The sequence below is a fragment of the Peromyscus californicus genome, unplaced genomic scaffold, assembly GCF_007827085.1.
Source record: "Peromyscus californicus insignis strain IS unplaced genomic scaffold, ASM782708v3 Scaffold_4__1_contigs__length_199733344, whole genome shotgun sequence".
In the NCBI taxonomy this organism is placed as follows: Eukaryota; Metazoa; Chordata; class Mammalia; order Rodentia; family Cricetidae; genus Peromyscus; species Peromyscus californicus.
In genome coordinates this window covers 114,964,938-114,987,228 of record NW_026294562.1, presented here as the reverse complement: position 1 = coordinate 114,987,228, position 22,291 = coordinate 114,964,938, and the positions used below count along the sequence as shown (strand labels likewise).

The 22,291-nt window shown below is 35.6% G+C and overlaps 1 protein-coding gene across 1 annotated transcript in view; it reads right to left on the bottom strand.

Moving 5' to 3' along the window:
* Nucleotides 1-22,291, bottom strand: part of Tyr (tyrosinase) — a 69,039-nt gene that overhangs the window by 27,094 nt on the left and 19,654 nt on the right. The window contains exon 3 of the mRNA XM_052763006.1: nt 15,142-15,289. Coding sequence (XP_052618966.1) covers nt 15,142-15,289 — 148 coding nt within the window. The remainder of the gene's footprint in view (nt 1-15,141; nt 15,290-22,291) is intronic.

Below are 22,291 nucleotides of genomic sequence, written 5' to 3'. Positions count from 1 at the left end.
TGAAGGCAGAACTGGGTAAAGGTACCAAGCCACGTGGCTAATCATAAATAAGAATTATGGGTTAATTTAAGTGTAAGATCTAGCTAGCAAGAAGCCTGAGCCATTAAGCCAAAGTTTTAATGAATATAAGCATCTGTGTATTTATTTGGGTCTGAGCGGCTGCAGGCATGGGCAGGACTGGAGAAAACTCCAGCTACAAAGGTATTAGTCATCTACCATATCTGGGAAACACAGCTTCACTGATTTATTGAATTTTGTTTTATACAACATTCATTTACTTATGGCACAGATTTCCAGGAGCCTCAGATTTAGGAAGGGATTCCAGTCCTAGCCATGAGCCCAAGCCCTTCATTTCTGTCAATACCAAGTCACAAAGTTATAGAGACTAACATTCTAATAGTAAAGTATAAGAACAAGCCGGCTTTTAAAAATAAAGCTATTTTCAATTTCTCTCTCTGTCCAGAACCTGTTTGAGCTTAGTGTTTAGAGAGACAGCTATACATGTGTGTAAAATGGAAAATAATCTTTAAGATTGCATGTGTTAAAACTTTATCTGCTTAGCTAAAGAAAATTCCACATTTTCTCAGTTTAATATCGTTTGGAACTACTTTCTTTTTTCTATTTTTTTTTAGCTTTGTACTCCTTTTCTTTCAGTAATTTGTACATACTCTTCTTCCATAGCTTTGCCAAGCTCCTTTCCTACCCACCCAATTTGTGTCACTCCTATTAAAAAAACCAAAAATTCATCAAATCCAAGTTGATGCCTATAACCCTTGGATTTCTACCTTTCCACTGTAGTGTGGTCAACTTACCAGGGACAACTTCCTTAATAAAAGGTAATTCCCCTTCTCCCAGCTGTCAGTTGTCAATGTCTTCAGTTAGAGGTGGGGCATCTGATAATTTAGTATCTTCCTAAAACAGAGGGACTTATCTACCTTATAATTACACAAACTATAAATCGATAATTATAAAGAACATTTTATTAAAAGAAATGAAATGTCTTCCCTTCCTTATAGCACAGGAGAAAATGAGGCAACACTGGGAATTAGAAGAAGAGCAGGAAAAAGGAGCATACTGAGGGTCAGCAGGTGGATTTTAAGGAGTGCTCTGCTCTCTGTTGGCTCCCTTTACACTGTTCATTAACACATTGTTGTTTACAGTTCAGTGGTATGAGCAAGGGCTTTGATAGCCTTCTTTCTGAAGACCTCACTGAAGAGGGATCACTGTGGTTAAGGGATTCTGAATGATTTCCCTTCCCCAAAAGATTTTACTCCTGGTTTGTTAAGATAAACGTGGCAATGCCAATCTTGAATTTTGTTCTATTTCTTGTCTCTCTTCTCTCAAAGATTAAGGGAGTTTTACTGCTTCTTTTTCTTACGAGAAAAATGACATTTTAACAAACCTTATTCTTCTGATCAATATATACATCTTTCTCTGATGAATAAAGATGCAGTTAAAGAAAACTATTTGACTGGCATTTCACTTGGACTTGCTGGGCATAGTAATATGTCTTTTTTCACATCCAACAGCTCTGTATCCCCTTTGTTATTCTAGATTATGTGACAGTTTGTACTCCACAAATGTATCTTGGCTTGATGCTAGGGATGGAAATAACATTGTATTATGCATCCTCTGTTTTGCCAAAAGTACACGAAGAAATTTTGCTTTGCTACTTAGAGAAACACACAAGGAATCAGAATTATATTAAATTTATGAAATTAAAAATATCAGAAATACCCCAGGGGAGACCTTGCCTTGGAGGAGGTGGGAATGGGGGATGGATTAGGGGGGAGGGCTGGGGGGTGGGAGGAGGGAGGTCGGGGGAATCCATGACTGATATGTGAAATCAAGTTAATTATAAAATAAAAAAATTAATTTAAAAAATATCAGAAATAAAGTGGAAAATTAACATTCTCTGTGGATATTTTGCACTTTATTGGTTATTATTTGCTTTAAAAAATGTTGTTAAAGAACAACACGGAAAGTTTTTATTTTAAAAACAGATTTCAAATTGAAGCCATGTAATTTTTCATAATTTAAGTTTTAAAGCAGATCAATGTTCTCCACTTCTAATATTTTCCTACCATTCCTTTGGCATAATTCCCATAAATTATAACCTCAGTGACCTGCCATTTACTATTAAATTAAAAATCTATTCTAAAAATTATTTTCCTTCAGACTCTTGCTATCACATTATTAAAATATTCTCTCTAATTCAACATTTCCTATTCCTATTCCATCTACCTTCAGCTAGAGTTTGATTTTTATTCTTATAACATCTTAAAAGGTTAAATGGGCCCCCACACCCAGATCAATATATTGAAGTACTAATCCTCAGAATCTCATGGTGTGACTGGATTTAAAGACAGAGTCAGAGACTGGCTATTAAGTTAAGTAAGTCATTAGTGGGAGCTGCAATCAGATATGACCAGTATCTATAAAAGAAATAGATACAGGACACAGATGCACACAGAAAGAATTCTCCATGAGGACACAGAAAGGATGGCCATGTATAAGCCAATGACAGAAAACCTCAGAAGAATTCAACTCTCTTGACATTGATTTTGAGCATTTAATCTTTGAACTAGATTAGTATGAATGTCTTCTTTTAAGACACCAAACTGTGGTACAATAAAAAAAATGAATTCTCTCCTTAGGAGGCTGTATTTCTCATGTGACTATCTTGAAGTCTGAACTGATACAATGGCAGACCCAGGAGATGATATTTCTAAATAATACAGAGGTCAGCTGAAATCCTACCAGTTAACTACTAGCTCAGAAATTTTGTATAAATGCTTCAATATTTCTGAATCTGAGTTTTCAGACATTTGATAAAAGTTATAATAAAAACTTTGAACAGATGATAATGGGTGGTATGTATGGAGCTGTACCGCATAGTATCAAGCAGGTTTTAAAGAATTGTACTATGTGTAGAAATTTTCCAGTTAGTGGAAGTATTTGGGTAGAATTAGGAGGTATAGCCTTGTTGTAAAAGGTTTGGCCTTGTTATAGAAGCACAGATTTGTTGGAGGAGATGTAATCACTGAGAAGGGGCTTTGAAATTTCGAAAGTCCATGTCAGGCCCGGACTCCCCGACATGCAGCTCACAGATCAAGATGTACAGCTCTCAGCTACTTCTCTAGTGTCATGCCTGTCTACATCCCAACACGATGATCATAGATTCTACCCTTCTTTGGAACCATAAGCTTCAAATTAAATGCTTTCTTGTATAAGAGTTGCCTTGGTGTCTCTTCACAGCATTAGAATAGTAACTATGACAGTCAACCAAAACGCTAAGGTGGTTTTCCACTTTTCCACTGTATCTCTCCTTACAACTGAATTTCCTACTAGTACAGATTCTTTAATAAACCCTATCCCATTTCTCTGTCTCACTTTTTGTTAGATATCTTTGCAAAGCATTGTTCTAAAACTTTTCCATTCTGGCTCCCTGTACTTGAAGCAGCTTCCAAATCTGCTGTTGCACCAATCACTACCAGGTCCATTAGAATCATTTTATTGCTGTTTTCAGAGAAGTAGACATATTTGTTGATTTCCTTTCTTGATATTCTTGTGTTCTTATGTGGATTTTAGGACTTCATATCCTGGTTTATCTCCTTTGTCTCCAGTCAATCCTCCTGAGACTTACTGCTTCCTAATCTGTATCTGCTCATCCTCTTAAATAATGGGATGGGTTAAAACATTTGGACCATTTCTTCGATGGTACTAAGTGTCTGGGTAATTTTAACTTTTTGACAGTTTTAAGCATTTTCTATGTGCTAAATATTACCAAATGTATGTTTTCAAATTTATTCTGATTTTTGAGTACCACGTGGCATGATCCAACTTAACAGCTAAAATCCACTATTGAATATCTAATTGTGATATCTGCAAATGACTCATGTATTGATAAGCTAGCAATGATTTATTTTTCACTAAATTTATTAGTTGTGTCTACTGGCATCTCTTTATAGCATTATTTCTTTCCCTAGTGTCCCTAATCCTGAGGTATCCTTGGAGCCACCTTACTTTTTAAATTACTTCTAGTTAAATCGGTATCATCATCTATTGCATCATATGTTCTGTTCGTTTTAGCTCTGAAATACACACAGAATGTTTTCTTCCCATCAAACCTCCTGTCTCCTCTGGTTGATAACATTGTTTCTCAACTGAATTAATACCACAGAATGATCTCATTCTAAACTGAAGTTCTCTTCCAACAATTCATTTGTCTCAGCAAGCAAGGTAACTTAACATTAATCCAATCATTTCAAGTTTGTCAAAACCTCGATGTTGTGGAATAATCCCTTTTTGTACACTGTGATGTACAAAAGATGTGTCATGATGATTGGTTTAATAAAAAGCTAAATGACCAATTGCTTAGCAGGATTTTGGGGGTAGAGAGGATGCTGGGTAGAAGGAGGCAGAGATGCCAGGAAATGCAGAGCAAGCAGGATGGACAATATGGAGATGAGGTAATAAAGTCAAGAGACAGAAAGCAAATTAATATAAAGTGGTTAATTTAAGATATAAAAGCTAGTTATAAACAAGCCTAAGCTATTGGCCAAGCTTTCATATTTAATAATAAGTCTCCCTGTCATTATTCGTGAGGTGAAAAATCTGCTTATAAATGGCATCCAAAATGGGGCACATATTTCACCTGAAAAAGCTTTAAAAAAAATTCCAAGCACACAAAAATGGAGCCAAATGTGACTACCTAATCATGAAGTATCTCATATGGGCTGCAGTACAGAGAGGCATGTCCTGACCACTGCCTGTGGGCTTGAGTTACCAGCATGCCATGAACTAAGAGATGCATTGTTCAAGGTTTTGCTCATACAAACAGAAAAGTTTATAGATACACAGTAAAGCAGGTTCAGATGGAAAAAAATTCTATACAGGTTACAATGTGTTTAACAATGTGTGTAGGCTTAAGAAAAAAAAAGTATAGACAGTCATAAAAAATTAGAGTTTAAAAATACTAAAGTCTGTAAAAAGAGAAGTAATTTAAAAGAAAAGAGTAAGCCACATAAGGGTATAACACAGGGAGTTGGACCCTTATATGGTTTCTTAATTTTGAATTTTTTTAAATGCTAATGAACAGACAAATGCTGAAAGACATTGGATTGTGGCAGGGACTGGTGAATTAAACAAACATATATGCTTTAGGAATGCTTTAACTTTAAATGAAAGTTAAAAAAATGAATTACATTGGAGAAGGGGTTATGCCTTTGTTTCCATAGGAAATGAAAGTCTGTGGATTCCTTCCAGGTCAATGGAGATCAGAATTTAGCAGGGGAGACCTCCTGAGTACCTTGGCTGCAGACATGGGGGAGGAAGCCAAGAAAGATTACAGGACAGGTGACCTATAAGCTGATACCTCTGTATGGGAACAGCTAGGAGACGAGATGAGACACAACAAATCTTGTTGACTATAGAGTCCTCATGACTCTGTATTATTATCACCGGCCATCTTTTCATATGTCATGGATAGAGATTCATATTACAGTTTGGTTATGTAGTCCGAACACACTTATAAAGTTGATAGATGCCTTTTACCTGTTCAAACATAGAACAAAAAAAATCATCTTTGTGATGTACACGTTGCACATTTCATAGTTCTGTATGAAAAAGGAGCCAAGATACCAATGAAAATGGGTGCCCCAAGTGATCCAGGGCTCTCAGAGTAACTCTGTTGCAGTTTCCTTAAAGTTCTACATTCAGAACAGCTTCAAAGATGCTAGCTGAGATGGCTCAACCTCACAGACTACTTCAGTTAGGATTTCAGATAAGCCTTGCACTTTCTCATTACAAAAATCCTATACAACAAATGATACAGCTAGCCCTCCCAGGACTTGAACATTTTCCCAATTTTCTCAGGATTCTCTAAAGGTGCCAGTGTCCCTAGACAACAGTAAGAAGTCTAGAGAGCCGGGCGGTGGTGGCGCACGCCTTTAATCCCAGCACTCGGGAGGCAGAGCCAGGCGGATCTCTGTGAGTTCGAGGCCAGCCTGGGCTACCAAGTGAGTCCCAGAAAAGGCGCAAAGCTACACAGAGAAACCCTGTCTCGAAAAACCAAAAAAAAAAAAAAAAAAAAAAAAAAAAAAAAGAAGTCTAGAGAACATAATACCCACATTCCCAAGATATGGAGTGGATGGTTTCTGGTCATCTGTTGGGTTATGGATGTTTGTCATTGTTTAGGAGTGTTGATTACAAATTGTTATTGGTCATGGTCAGAAAAAAAATTGAACAAAGGAGATGGGATTCACATATCTCTTTCTCAAGAGAAAAAGGGAAGATATAGTATAGAAACAATGGGGTAAGAGTAGACTGTTGAGTCTACTTAAGAACAACTACTAGTCACAAATATTTTATATTGATATGGATTTTTGTACATTGATGCAAATTTAAGATTACTTTTTGTTATATTGTATTTATGTTTCTATTCTTAAGATATTGGACCTCTGCATGTAATTAAAAAATATGAAGTTTTAGTCCTTGAAAGCTACTTAGGATAATAAAGAAACACAGTTTAAACTTATATTCATGTTACATATATTTTCAAGATCATGTAAGGATATATTTTAGATAGATACATAATCTTCAAACACTTCAAAACCCTACAGAATATGGCATTTAAAATGTTTTAATAACATAACGCTTTTCATGACAGTGAGATACATCTGCTCCTGATAGTACCAATTAACTTCAAAAAGGAATGATGGGCATCAAAGAACTTCCACATGGAATTTTCTCTTTGTGGCAAAAGCTAACCACTGCTCAAAGAAACTACCCTTGTATCAACTGTTGACAGTATGTTGTACAAACTGGACAAGGAGGACACAAATGAAAGTGACTGCTGAACTTTTCTAATACAAGGTAGGACAGTCCTTTAAAAATCTTGCTTTACAGAAAAGTTAGTCAGATAGGCTGGAGGTCAAAGATGGGTATTGTGGAAATTTATTTTAAGATATGTTACCTTCATTTATGCTGTGTAACACTTGTTTAATTATGCAAAGATGTGTTGAATTCTTTTATGTTGCATTTGTTTAACTTTGTGAAGCTGTGTTTACTTTGCCTGTCTAAAACACGTGATTGGTCTAATAAAAACCTGAACAGCCAATAACAAGGCAGGAGAAAAAATAGTTGGGGCTAGCAGGCAGAGAGAATAAATAGGATGAGAAATCTGGGAAGAAGAGATTGAGGAACAATAAAAAGGGGAAGGGAAGGAGGAAATCAGGGCCCAGCCACCCAGCTACACTGCAAGCCATAGAGTAAGAAGTAAAGAAAGGTATATGGAAATAGAAAAAGGTAAAAGCCCAGAGGCATAAGGTAGATGGGATAATTTAAATTAAAAAGAAGCTTTCTATAAACAAGCCAATTTAAGCCTGATCATTTAAAAGTAAGAATAAGTTCTGTTCGTAGACCCCTCAAAGAGCCAAAGAGTAAAACAAAAAAAACCTATAGGTGGCTTCCCCAACATTACAGAGCAAACTTGGGTGATTGTCCAGGCAGTCAGCTGTTTCTGTCATTTCTATATTTTTGGAAGGTGTTTGCTCTGCACTTCCTGTTTATGCAAGTAATATTATTTTATTCTTCTTGAGTCTCTGGTGGATATTGAAGACTATGAAGACTAGACAATTATAGTTTTACAGTTATCCTTGGTACCAAATTCAGAAAAGAAACATACATAATAGATGTAAAGTTTATAAGGTTGAGTGACATAAAAACTTAAATTGTTTGTCTGAAACAAGTTCTGAGTTCTAAAACAATAGTTTTGAAATGGTAATACAAGTTATAATAAAAAATGATTTAGATTTAATATTTTAAATTCATCAACATAAGATAGATAATAGAGTATTTTCTCCAAATATGGCAAATACAAATGGACTGGACATTGTAAATGTAATTCTATTTCATAATTGTTTTTATTATATATAGTTTCATTTGCTAAAGTTAATACCATTACTTTGTATTTAGATACTCCCTGGTAATTGTTCTTAATGTATATAATTTTACTATGTTAGAATTCAAATCTTTCCTTTTTATTTAGACAAAAGGGGGAACACTGTTGAATAATATTTTTGTACAGTGTAAAGATGTGTCACTGTGTTTGGTTTATAAAAATCTAAACTGCCAATAGCCTGGCAGGATTTTTAGGTGGGAAGAAGGCAGAGATACCAGGAGATGCTGAGCCAGCAGCATGGGTAATATGGAGGTGAGTTAACAAAGCTATGAGACAAGAAGTAAATTAATAGGAATAGGTTGTTTTAAGTTATAAAAGCTGGTTAGAAACAAGCCTAAGCTATTGACTGAGCTTTCATAATAAATAATAAGTCTCCATGTCATTATTATGGAGCCAATGATTCTGACAAAAAAAAATCTGCCTACACCTAGGTATTATTAGAGAAGTCAATAATGTCAAAGGATTGTTCCCCAGCCAAGAACATTATTGGCAAATGGTGGAACCTTTACAAAGAAGGTGCTCAGAGGAGGTTATTAGGTCATAAATATCATGTTCTTAAAGGGTATCTGGGGATCCTAAAACCTTTGTTTTCTTCATGTTGGCTTCCTAGTCATGAGTTCAGTGAATTATCTGTATCACACACTCTGACTATGATCTGCTGTCTCACCACAGAAGTAAAAGCAACAGCTTCCACTAATCACAAATTGGAAGACACAAAAACTGTTAGCCGAAACTAACCTTTTCTTGAAAATTGATGAGTAACATAGCAGAATAAGAGACATTGAAATCTTCATATTGCACTTTAACTTCTCTGTTAATCCCAACCTTGTCTTTCACTAGACTCCCACATTAATCATCTTTAGTGTCTCTAATCTTCTTTCCTACCTTTGTATAAAATCTTTCATCCTAGGCCTTTTGAATGTGTGGGTTCTATTTCCTGAAACACATGCATCCAATGATGATCTACAGCTGACTGCTTTTTTGTGATATAAATGTCAAGTGATAGCCCAATTCATAGGAGAGGATGGCTACATTATTGTAATCAGCTGGGATGTTTACCTACGTAGTCCTTTGTTAAGTTAATTTTCTGTATCACATCATAATGTTGAACTAATTTTGGAGGGATTGAATGAGTGCTGCCTCAATAGAAAAAGTTGTGCCTTTAATCCCAGCATGCAGGAGGCAGAGACAGGCAGATTTCTGTGAATTTGTGGTCAGCCTAGTCTACATCATGAGTCCCAGGACAGCTACAGCTACATAGTGGGAGCCTGTCTCAAAAGAAAAAAAAACAATAATAATGAACAAACAGATAAATAAAGTAAGTAAGTAAGAAAGTAAGGAAGTAAATAAATATCTTAATGGCAAAGACTTTGTTTGTAACAAGGTCATTACTTATAAAAGTATGACAGTGAAAATAAAATCTTTTGGGGTTGGTGTGTACCTCAGTAAAAAAGCACTTGAATTGTACAAGGCCATGGATTCCATCAGTATCACACAAAATCACACCAAAACATGAAAGCTATAACTTCATACAGTTACTAATATTTAAACCATTTTCTGGTTTAGATAATCACAAGCATTATAGTAAAGATCATACAGATGGATGATTTAAAATCAGGATTGCCAAGTACTAAAGTCTATAATTTTAATCATATGAATTATTATCTGCAGGGATCCTCTTTTCTGGCCCTTTGATTCACTGAGCAGGTTTCTTGGATCTGTGATTTGGTGTTATTACAGAAGTTCTGATCTTTGTTCTCAGGTAAGGAAGATGGGGAGACTTTCCACAGTCCTACTGCTTTTGCTTGTCTTGGTTAAATATCCTGTTGTCATGTTAAATATTCTGTACTACCTCTGGGGACTGATAGTTTGCCTTCCACCCTACACTTAGCAGCAAACTCTCTGTGAGGAAATTATCCTGCCTGTGCCTTTAAAATTTTAAAGATTCTCTTCAGATTTAACAGCTCAGTGATAATGATGAAGACCTATTTTTCTATGAAGACCTATTTTTCTATCTATTGCTGTCAATGAAATATTTAGGTTAACAATATTATAATTCCCCTACTTCTGAAGCACATTGGTCCTACAAAGAGTTAAGAGATATTCATTACAGGGCATGTTTTAGGTTACTTGTCATAGCAACTGATTTATCACAAGATAGAGTATAATTCAATGTCCTTGGATGATATATTTTATCCCACAACAAATGTTATTGATAACCTATGGTGGCTGCCTGTCTCAAAATTATCAATTACATGACACTTTAGGAAGTCTTAGTGGATGGCTTCTATGTGTAATGGACATTGCTAGATTCCAGAGGTGATCAATATATAGACTCTGTCAGCAGAGAGCTCAAGATATCCTGGGAGAGACACACATGAATCAATCTAACAAAGACAAACTGTTTTAAGAGCTAAATATAACAAGATAAAGAACTGTGGGAATATGGTCAAATATGGTTATAATGGCACAATGACAATTTATTATAGGGAATTAATTCTAATTCAGAGAAGAAAGCAAGGAAGCATTTTAAACCTGGTTATGGTCCAATAGTAAGAAAAGAAACAAATGCAGAGACAGGTTCCCCTCTGACATCCCATCTGATGGCAAGAGCAGAACTGAAGATATTTCTCTGATTTCTGAGATTACTTCATTCCATAACCCTGGTATTTCTGCCTTTCTGAGCAAGCTTTAACCTCCAGTCACCAGTCGGGAAGCAATCTGCTGTTCATTCCTGAAGTCCCAGGGTTTGTCTTGCTGCTACCCATTCGCTTGGACTACTGTGCTGCCAATTTGGTACAGCATCTGATTTGAGGACATATTGTTTGGGGTAGCCTTCTTAGCCAGGGGACACATGGTGAGTAGAGTAGAAGGACAGCCTCATTGGCAAATACAGCCAAGAAATCACTGCAGGAGTGATAATTAATCTGTAGCTGAGGATAGAGGCAGGTTCACTATTCCTAGAATGCACTAGTTTATGTAGGATTGTCCTACACTCAAAATGCAGGCTTCATAGAATTGCTGAAGTAGTACTACCTATACTAGAAAGCGCTGAGAAAAGAGCAAATAGAGAATATGTAGTGACTTTTAAACATCCCTCTTACTCCTTATGAGAGCTAGTCTTTGTATACTGAGTTGTAATATATAAAGTTGAGTCACATTATTCTGAAGAAGGCAGTATCACTACCATCATTTTGTATGTGAGGAGACAGGCCCAGAGAGGTCCACCAGCTCTTTCAATCTCACTTAAGAATCACTGAGCAGCACCAGAGGTTCTTCGCAGGCTTTTACAACAGAGCTAATGTTTTCTCTGTCACATGATGTCACTTTATCTTTAGAATCTAGGATTTTAAACATGAAACTACAAGTGAGCATCTTATCCTGTTCATTCTTCCTCTGTCTCACTTGGTTGTTCTGTATGTCTGTCCTTGCAGTCTCACTGCTGTGCCAAATAACATCAGAAGAAGGTGTAAGAAGCAGTTAAAATGTCTGTTCTACACTTGGAACTCTAACCGGCAACAAACCCATCTTGGTCAATCTGGTTTCAGACTGTCAGTTTGTAATTCATTATTCTTGGATGGTGTCATTCTGTAGCAACCACATTGTTTGACTTCTGGTTAAAAACAACCACTGTGATGTAATTCTAGCTTTCCCATTGGTGGAAGAGTATACTTCCTTCTCCTATAAAGACATACATATACCTACTGTCAATTATTTTATGAAGAAGATCAGTAGGAGGGAATTAAACTCTCTGTAACAGTTCTATTTATCTATAATGTAATGACATGGCATTTAACAGATATGATGGCAGGATCTGTAGGTATTAAATGAGTTCATTTACACAACAAACTAGAACTGAGTATATAATTTTTTTATAAATGTTACTTGTACTCTTAACATTTTAGTAGTTTTTATAATAATTGGAGCTAATATAAACCTTATTTAACTGCATACTTCCTTACATATTATGTTAGCTATGGGCTGAATATTTTTACTCCCAAAAGCCACTAACCAAAATCATAGGCACGTTTCAAGGAGTCTCCAGTCATAAATATGTTTCATAAATAGTGAATATTTTCTTTGTGACAGTCACAGTGTTAGTGCTCTGAACAGGATCCCCATGTGTCTTCACTTCTATGGTATTCTTTTCTTCACTCCCAAATGTCCTTGCGTATTAAGTCACAATTACCACAGAAGCTGCATTTCACTGTATGTTACTTACTTGACATTATATAGATTGGGTGGAACCAGGTGAAGATGTGAAATAAGTAGTGATTGTTGCCTGCTTAAGTCTTATTATGGCACATATGGAATATAAAATACTTATGTTTGCTGAATATACAGATAATTGGATGTATGTGTGCAGTAATGTGCTTGATTTGGAACATATACTGCCTTGAGTTTTTAAGAGAAAAGCAAAACAATGTCTTCATGAAGCTACTTTCTGCTCCCATTTATCTGTGTTACCCACCAACAATCCATTATTTCCTGAGGAAGGCATCATTTTCTCAAAGATTGAAAATGGAAACATTTCTACCAAACTAAATTACATCAAATTTAAACATGGATTTTTAAGCCTTAACACAGACAAAGAATTTCCAAAGGGGAATTTGAAGACCAGCCTATACAGAAAGTTGATAGGAACGTTTGCAAGTAGAACCTTCACCATGACTGAATTTGCTAAGATGGGAAGGCACTTCAGAAGCTGAGATTAGACAGATATCATCTGATATATAACAGGAATATGTAGTACATTGAGCTGAACCATCTAGAAGTCTTCATTAAACCAATCTATGAAGCATAGGCTTCAAAATCAGTATGTATCATCAGAAATCACTTTAATAAAAACTGGTAAGATAGAAACAAACATTTCTATAACATTTTGAGGGTTGTAGGAAAACAAATGCCCATTTCCTTTCATTCTTTTGAGTTTTCAGAATTGACTCTCTCATTGGTACTATTAAAGAAGCATATTTATCCATTTCTTTCTTTTTTTTTTTTTTTGGAAACAGGGTTTCTAAGCGTAGTTTTGGTGCCTTTCCTGGGACTCACTCTGTAGTCCAGGCTGGCCTCAAACTCACAGAGATCCGCCTGGCTCTGCCTCCCGAGTGTTGGGATTAAAGGCATGCACCACCAACACCTGGCTATCCATTTCTAAATATTAACAAATTAAAAAACTAATACATTTGTATATAATCTCAAAACCAAGGATAGTTCATTAACATTTATGTTTTATTCTCATTTATTAGTAGGGAGATTAATACATATTAAGACACATATGCAGTTGAAGTAGTTGAATATCATGTAGCCTTCATTCTTCATTTTATAATATAAATAACACTGTAAAGTCCATCAATTATAAATACATTGACATTATTTTAGTGCTCACTAAATTTCCCATTAGCATACAAGAACTCACTACAGTTTATTTTGTGGAAAGACAATAGGAAATACATTAAGCCAGTTCTCCTACTCATTTTTCTAATTAGCATATTTTTGTTTTGCATTGAAATCCTTCATTTATTCCCTCAACTACAGATTACTTGGTGTCATGTTGAGTATAGAGCAAACATCCAGGTTGTGATTGATCAAATGAGACTTTAACTAATAATTGAAGATCTCTTTAAATAAATTAGCACTTAGATGATTATAATACAATGAATTAAACTCTATAGAAGGAATAAGATCAAAAATCTCTGAACTTAAAATAATTCAATAAGTTCCCCCAGAGAAATGAAGAGCAGTACAGAGAGGAATATACCTAAAATATCCCTTGACTTCGATATATTGGCACAGTCCATTGCTCTATGCTTACTAACAGTCTCAGTTATGAAGAGTATATAGTGAGTGCCCAACTTATTTTATTTCTTGAATAACATTGAATGACTACATAAAAATAAAGAGATCTTCTAAAATATTGTTACCGAGTAAAACTAAATTAGTTTGCAAGATTCTACACCTCAGTAACATATGATGTTCCTTTATAATACCATTCTTGGTACCATTTACTATATTCAAACTTTTTGAAAGTAATATACCTGTTGAAGAATGATTATTCAAATTTCTGGGGAATAAGAATGTTATAGCTCACTATATTATAGAGTATCATTAAGTTTATTTCTACCATTCAGCATTGTGACCAAAGTGATATTATTATATTATTCCTATTATGTATGCACCCCAGAGGTTCAGTTTGTCAGCAAGTCAGCCATATATTATCTGTACTGCCTACTATTCACACACATCTGTTTAGTTAGTTTCATAACTTGTCTCTTACAACCTCTGAATTCTTTGTAACTTCTCCTAAAAACTATATTTATAGATAAGAAAAGGAAAACAGAATAGCTCCATGATTTGCCTAAACTCCCAGTGATATTCATTGATGAATTCTAAATATTAAAAATGCTTTACATTCAGTGACCCATGTGGTAGTAACCATTCCCAACACATTACTGTTTCTGTTAAAATCCTGAAATGTCAGACATCAAGACAGATTACAGCTGATTCTCTAAAGTCCAAATGACTAACACCTTTACCCAAGTTTTCTCACACCCACATATCTGTTTATTTTAAAAATAGTAACAAACCAAATGAGTTCCAAACCATAAAAATTTCTATAAAACAATAATGTTTCTTTATCTCTTCCATGAAAACTCATTTTTTTTGTCTATATGTACACAGTTGATTGCCTGTATTCATGATTTTACTCTTGACCACAATGTCTACAAGCTTTCAAATCCTCACTACTGGAACCATGATACCCTATGAGGAATCATGATAGTACTTGGGAGTTTGGCAATAGCTATCTAAAGTCAACCTGTAGCTATTGACGCTTTAGTATTAGATTCCAAATTTATTCCCTTGTCCTAATATAATGTCAAATAAAGAGTAGCCTACACTGTCCCTCAACTGATACTGTATCAACTCCTCAACCAATACTGTAGCCTAACTTGAATTTTTCCTGTTCCTTATCATGCCTTACTCTTTGCTGATTTCTCTAAACCAAATATTACTTCTATAAAGCATTTGCACTTTTAGCCTTAGTTTAGGGTCTTTCAAGATAACAAACCACCATAATTTATAAAGTTTGGTATGATATCTACAGTCAGAATGATAGTAAAACTAATAATCCATTTAAATCCAATGAACTCATAATTTATGAAGAAATGTCAACCAACCTGTCCACAAAAGCATGATGAAGAAGAAAAATGGGATCATTGGCCGATCCCTGGACTTGGGACATTGTTCCATTCATATAGATATGCAAAGCATTGTGCATGCTGCTTTGAGAAGAATCTGCTATCCCTGTAAGTGGACTGGCAAATCCTGTTGACATAAAGGAAATTTTTAAAAAGTTAGTTTACTTAAATGATTGAAAATCTAAGTGATTTTCTCACTTCATCTATAGCTATAGAGGAAAGCCTAATTCTACATAAACAAAATCAATAAGTAAACACGTTTGATATTTCATTCTGAATATCCATTGAGATCTTTGAAGAATTGAAAGGTATTAGCTTGAGTATACTGTGTGATGGATTAATTGGTGAGATAGGCTGAGCCAATATGGAATCCCTCATGGTGCATTTCTGTTAAGTTCTTTGAATACTACAATGTCCTAAGAACCTTTCTAATAATAATCAGTGTTCACTGTTATTTAAATATGTAACAAACCCCTGGAGATATCCTTTACAGTGTCTTTATAACCTCTTGTTTTCTGGTTTTAACAAATATTTTAATTTTAGATCCTGGTTCCAGAAGAAGCGTAAAAATTGTTGTCAACCTTATTGTCATTCATCTGTAATTGTCCTAGGAACATCAGATCATCCTTTTTTTTATTTTTGTAGAACATTCATTTCACAGCTAATTAGAACTCATTCTCAAAAACAAAATTAAGTCCTCCTTTCTCTGTAAGGTCACTATAAGAACATACAATACTCTCTATTGTACTTTGTCATCTACAAGTGTGTAGGGGGCATTTTTCTAAGAACTTGTCATTATTAATTTCATACAATTAAGAGTCACCACATAAATTAGTTCTTTGCATTATCATAGATTTGAAAATGGGACTTAATAAGGAACTGCATACACTTACAGACTGGAACAGGGGTTGGAAGATAAACTGTTTAAGTACAGAGTTTAGCTCTCAAATGCAATGTTTCACTGTCTTTCCTATGTAGCAACAGATCATACATCATTGAGGAACATAGTCTATATATGAATAGGCTTCAAGTTTTTATCTTTAATCATAATCATAACTTGAAATGAAAGCTTTAGAACTTCATTTAATATACGATCTCAGAGATTTTTAACGTACATCCTAATTATTTTTACCAGAAATTAAGTGATTTCAGAGAAATAACTCAGAAATAATACACAGAGTAAAAAAAAAATAAAGGTAATGTAACTTTTAAAAGTTAGCCTCCTTAATGATTAATACTGACATCCATATCTAAACACCAAAATGAATTCATATTTCTTAATATTTTATAGTTTCTTTTATGTGCTTGCTTAAGAGTTTATTACCTACAGAATTATTATCCTAAATGTTACAAATTTTACAGTGTAGGTAATTTTAAGGTCGGTGAAGTTCAGGGATATACTGATCAAATCAAATTTATGTTGGAGAGGAAGAATAAGGCTGGGAGAGTGACTGATATCATGGCAGCAAGAGTTCATCACAGAGCATGGTACACTTAGGAACTGGTAACAAAATAAAGAACAAATATTCACACTGAGGAATAGTAAGTATATGAGGTAGCATATGTGATTTCTAGTTTGATTTAGTTATTCTATAATGTGTGTACCTATATCTTATACCATAAATACAAATGATTTTATTTGTCAATTAAAATAAAAGTAAAAATAAGTTAACTTAATACACTTTTCTGTAACTTAATCACTAACATCACCCTCTTTGGTAACATTAGTACCAATATTTGTAACATATTTTTTTTACAACATAGATAATTTTACCACCTCTGGAAAATGCTATATTAAAAGTAGAATCAAAATGATTTATTTCTAAAAATAATTATACAAGAGGATTTTTTAAAATCTTTTTAAAAAATTTGTAATTAGTTTAATTTTACATATCAGCCACAGATTCCCCTGTCCTCCCTCCTCCCATCCCACCCCCACACCACCCCATCCACCCCCTATTCCCACCTCGTCCAAGGCAAGGACTCCCTTGCGGATTCAGCTCAGCCTGGTAGATTCAGTTGAGACAGGTCCAGTCCCCTCCTCCCTTCACCTAGGCTGAGCAAAGTGTCCCAGCATAGGCCCTAGGTTCCAAAATGCCAGCTCATGCACTAAGGAGAACTACAGACCAATCTCCCTCATGAACACTGATGCAAAAATACTCAATAAAATACTGGCAAACAGACTCCAAGAACACATCAAAACAATTATCCACCATGATCAAGTAGGCTTCATCCCAGGGATGCAAGGGTGGTTCAACATACGAAAGTCTGTCAATGTAATACACCATATAAACAAACTGAAAGAAAAAAAACACATGATCATCTCACTAGATGCTGAAAACGCATTTGACAAAATTCAACATGCCTTCATGATAAAGGTCTTGGAGCGAACAGGAATACAGGGAACATACCTAAACATAATAAAGGCAATTTACAGCAAGCCAACAGCCAACATCAAAGTAAATGGAGAAAAACTCAAAGCGATTCCACCAAAATCAGGAACAAGACAAGGCTGTCCACTCTCCCCATCCTTATTCAATATAGTACTTGATGTTCTAGCCAGAGCAATAAGACAACATAAGGAGATCAAGGGGATACAAATTGGAAAGGAAAAAGTCAAACCTTTGCTATTTGCAGATGACATGATAGTATACGTAAGTGACCCCAAAAATCCAACCAAGGAACTGATATAGCTTATAAACACCTTCAGCAATGTAGCAGGATACAAGATTAACTAAAAAGAAATCAGTAGCCCTCCTATATACAATTGACAAATAGACTGAGAAGGAAATCAGAGATACTTCACCCTTTACAATAGCCACAAATGATATAAAATGCCTTGGGATAACTCTAACTAAGCAAGTGAAGGACCTGTATGACAAGAACTTTAAGTCCCTGAAAAAATAAATTGAAGAAGATGTCAGAAAATGGAAAGACCTCCCATGCTCATGGACAGGCAGGATTAACATAGTAAAAATGGCAATCTTACCAAAAGCTATCTACAGATTCAGTGCAATCCCCATCAAAATCCCAATACAATTCTTCACAGACCTGGAAAGAACAATACTCAACTTCATATGGAAAAACAAGAGGATTTTTGAAGGTGCAATATTGTCAGGAGAACTTCATAACCTCTCAGCTACATGTGTTTTAGAAAATTATAGTAGAATAAGGACTGAAAAATAAATTCCCTTCAAATTCTCTGTGCTTTGTGTTCTTCTGAGAGCGTGATGCACTGTCTAGCCCTGTTTGAAGCCAGTGATGTAATGGGTCAAACAGACCTAGCTTTAACTTCCAGGTTTTTTGCTAGAAAGATGTACAGCATTTGTCAATTTAGGTAACTTTTTTGCCTCACTTTTGTCATTGATGTAATAGAGGAAAACTAAACACATTTCTTAGGATGTGAAAATGAATTCTGATAACTGGTGTGAAAGCACTGAGCATCGATCTGATACCAGCAGAACCTACCTGAGTAATAACTGCCCTCTCTGTGGTCTGGTTTAGTTGATAAAGGAGAACTCATTGTTGAAGCTGCTAAAAAAAACATTCCTTTCCTGTGTGTGGCCAGCAGAGGTTGGCAGTAAGATAGTTTTCTCCACAAAACACACAAAGGAATTTTAAAGATTCCTAATGTGGGACAAACTATTAGAGATTTAAATGATACTAACATGGAAATAAATCATTTTCTATTTCACTTCTCCACAGTTCATTTGGAGATGTAAAGGAACATTATGGCTACTGAAATTATCTTTACAAAATAGAAATGATTACCTGTCAATTGCATTTCTCATTGCATTTTGCTCTTTTCTAAAAGAAAAATTCCATTACTTCCATAAAGCCAAACATTCACATATCATTCATGGACATAGTCTTGTTTGAGCAACAGGATTTCTTGACACTGGACAATATTGTTGTTGTCCCAATATTACTGATGAGAAAACAGCTGTTTATAAATTTATGTAAAACATCTAAAGTCAAACTAGTATTTGAAGAACAAACCAGTGAAACATAACTGCAATTGACTTCCAAACCTGCGATCTTTCCAAATAGCTGGTTAGGTGTCTTCAAATAGATCAAAAATGTCACAAAAGCAAGATCAAATAATTTATTTTGACTTTTTGTAATCCAAATCAGAGTCTCAACTATTTCTGTATTTAAAAGAAAATGTCTGACAGAAATTGAGAATAAGAAAGTTAATCTCCGTAAAGCATGTGAAGTTACATGTGAACTTTCAAACTCTTTGTGCTATGTTCTTGGACTGAGTTTATAAACGTGCCTCTTTCAAAGTCAATTGCATTAGGGAAAGTACAGGATGTGAGAATGGTATTGCATTTGCTTGTTCTGGGATTCCCCCATGGACAGAGAACATCCAGCAAGCCAGTAGGGAACATGGTAGCAACCCTAGATACCAAAATGGCTCAACACTCTTTACAAAGGGCAGCACCAATAGCTCAACATATTGAGAGGTATGCCTTTAAGTTCATGTGTGTCGTTCCTATGGGAAATTTAGGGGCCGTTTCAGATGAGTGACAATGGGGAGTTTCAATTTGTCAACCCATCTCCTTTCCTCTTTTATTTCTCCCCCAGTTCTCCTCTAGAGAGGTTTGGCTTATTTGTTTGTTTTAGACATCGATGTTTATCTCTGATACCTGGAGATTTGGATTTAATTGTTTTAGAATTGAACTCAGTCACTTAGTGTCTTAAAAGCCCCTAAGTGATTCTAATGTGCAATCGGGGTTGAAATGTACTGAATTCGACTAAATTGTTCTTTGTTCTCTAAACCTAAACTATGCTTCAAAATATTTACCTCTGATCATATTATTTCCCTCACATGAACTTTTTCTCTTCTATATTTTGACATTAAAAAAAGAGAACCAACAATAATTCTACCTTTAAAATCTCACTGCAAACTTACACTGTAAAATATTTTCTTAGAAGTAGCTGCTCCATATTTTTTTGAAAATCAGTTAGCTACTATATGGAAGGTAATGCAAAGGCATTTTCATGTATGTTTTCGTCTTTAACCAGACACCTTTCTTTCCATGATGTAAGATCACAGGTGATGTTGAACTTACTTTATTATGCCTCCTCTTAAGTTTTGAAGTGTGAAAAGACAGGTAACTAAATTTTCACTAGAACGAATCATATTAATGTTATTTGGTTGAATTTAATCTGAAATTAATATTTGAATTATATTAATATTTCAAAGTGATTTGGAAATACAAATGAAGAAAGAAAACAAGACAGCAAATTCATTTTAGTGCATGTGAAGAGCTCAATAACTCTTAGACCCTTAGACTGACTTCCTTTTTTTTTCTTAAAAATTTTTTTATTCATTTTACATGCCAATCACAGATCTCCATTTCTTCCCTCCTCCCGCCCCTCCCACCTTCTTCCCCAAACCCACCCCCTATTCCCTCCTCCAATGAGGCAAGGTCTCCCATGGGGAGTCAACAGAGCCTGGTACATTCAGTAAAGGCAGGTCCAAGCCCCTCCCCCTGCATCAAGGCTGTGCAAGGTATCCCACCACAGGTAATGGGCTCCAAAAAGTCAGCTCATGCATCAGGGATGGATCCTAATCCTACTGCCTGAGGTTCCTTTAAACAGATCAAGCTACACAACTGTCTTGCTTATGCAGAGGGCCTAGTCCAGTCCCATGGAGACTGCACAGCTGTTGGTCTATAGTTCGTGAGTTCCCACTAGCTTGGTTTGGTTGTCTCTGTAGGTTTCCCATCATGTTCTTGATGCCCCTAATTTATTCTCCTAAGAAGAGACTTAGTAGAGGATTATGAGCATCACAATTTCCAGATGACACAATGATTTTGGGAGATTGTGCTTAATGGCTAGGTACTTTTAAAGGAATCATAATTAACACAATTTACAGCAGGCATATAGAATGCAGATCAGAAAACACAGGTTTTTTTATATTTATTTATTTATTTATTTATTTATTTATTTTGGTTTTTTGAGACAGGGTTTCTCTGTGTAGTTTTGAGCCTTTCCTGGAACTTGCTCTGTAGACCAGGCTGGCCTCGAACTCACAGAGATCAGCCTGCCTCTGTCTCCCGAGTGCTGGGATTAAAGGCGTGCGCCACCACCGCCCCGCCCCAGAAAACACAGTTTTTAAGTAAGTCTGTAGGTATTTTGGAAGTAATCTAACTTTCAGTTTTCTCAAAGAAGATGTGATCTTAAAGCCATAAATGGAATTAATAATCATTTTTGCTTCTTAGAACTACTTTTAAAAATCATTATATGTGTGCTGTGTGAGAATGGGCACCCCAGTAGGGGTCAGAGGACAAGTTGATGTGTTGAACCTTGCTGTGGATGATTGATTGATAAATAAAACGCTGATTAGCTAGTAGCTAGGCAGGAAGTATAAGCGGGAGAAAGAGAGAGCAGAAGTCTGGGAAAGGGAAGGCTGAGGCAGAGAGATGCTGCCAGCCACCGAGATGAGTAGCAAGATGTAAGTTACTGGTAAGCCACAAGCCACGTGGCAAGGTATAGATTAATAGAAATGGGCTGAGTTTAAGTGTAAGAGCTAGACAGTGGTAGGCCTGAGCTAATGGCCGAGCAGTTTAATTAATATGAGCTTCTGAGTGATTTTTTTATAAGCGGTTTTGGGGTCTGTGGGGCTGGGCAGGACTGGAGAAAATTCTAGCTACAGAGCCTCACCCTACAACTTGTTTGAGACAGAGTATTTTGTTTCTTGCTGTGTGGAAGGCAGATGATCCATGAACTTCCTAGTGTTCTCTCATCTCTTTATAGGAGTCCTGGGATTACAGACATATAACTTCTGGCACTCTGTGGATTTGGGGCATTTGAACTTAGTTTCTAATGTTTGTGCTGTAAGTACCTTTTGCACTGAGTCATTTCCTCTGCTCTAGAAACATCTTTCATTTGATTTCAGACAACTGTGCAATTGCAGGAAGCAAATTCTGGGGCCACCCATTATAGCATAGTTGTTGGGGAATGTTTCTCACCATGTAAATATTGTGTAAGTAAAATCCATGATGTTTTTAGAATTCGAGAGAGTAGTCACAGATCCAGCAGCATTGCCTGTGAGATTCAGATGCTCTGGACCTCATTGAGAGAGACATAGTCAGAAAAGGATGGAGCTTGGCAAGTGTGG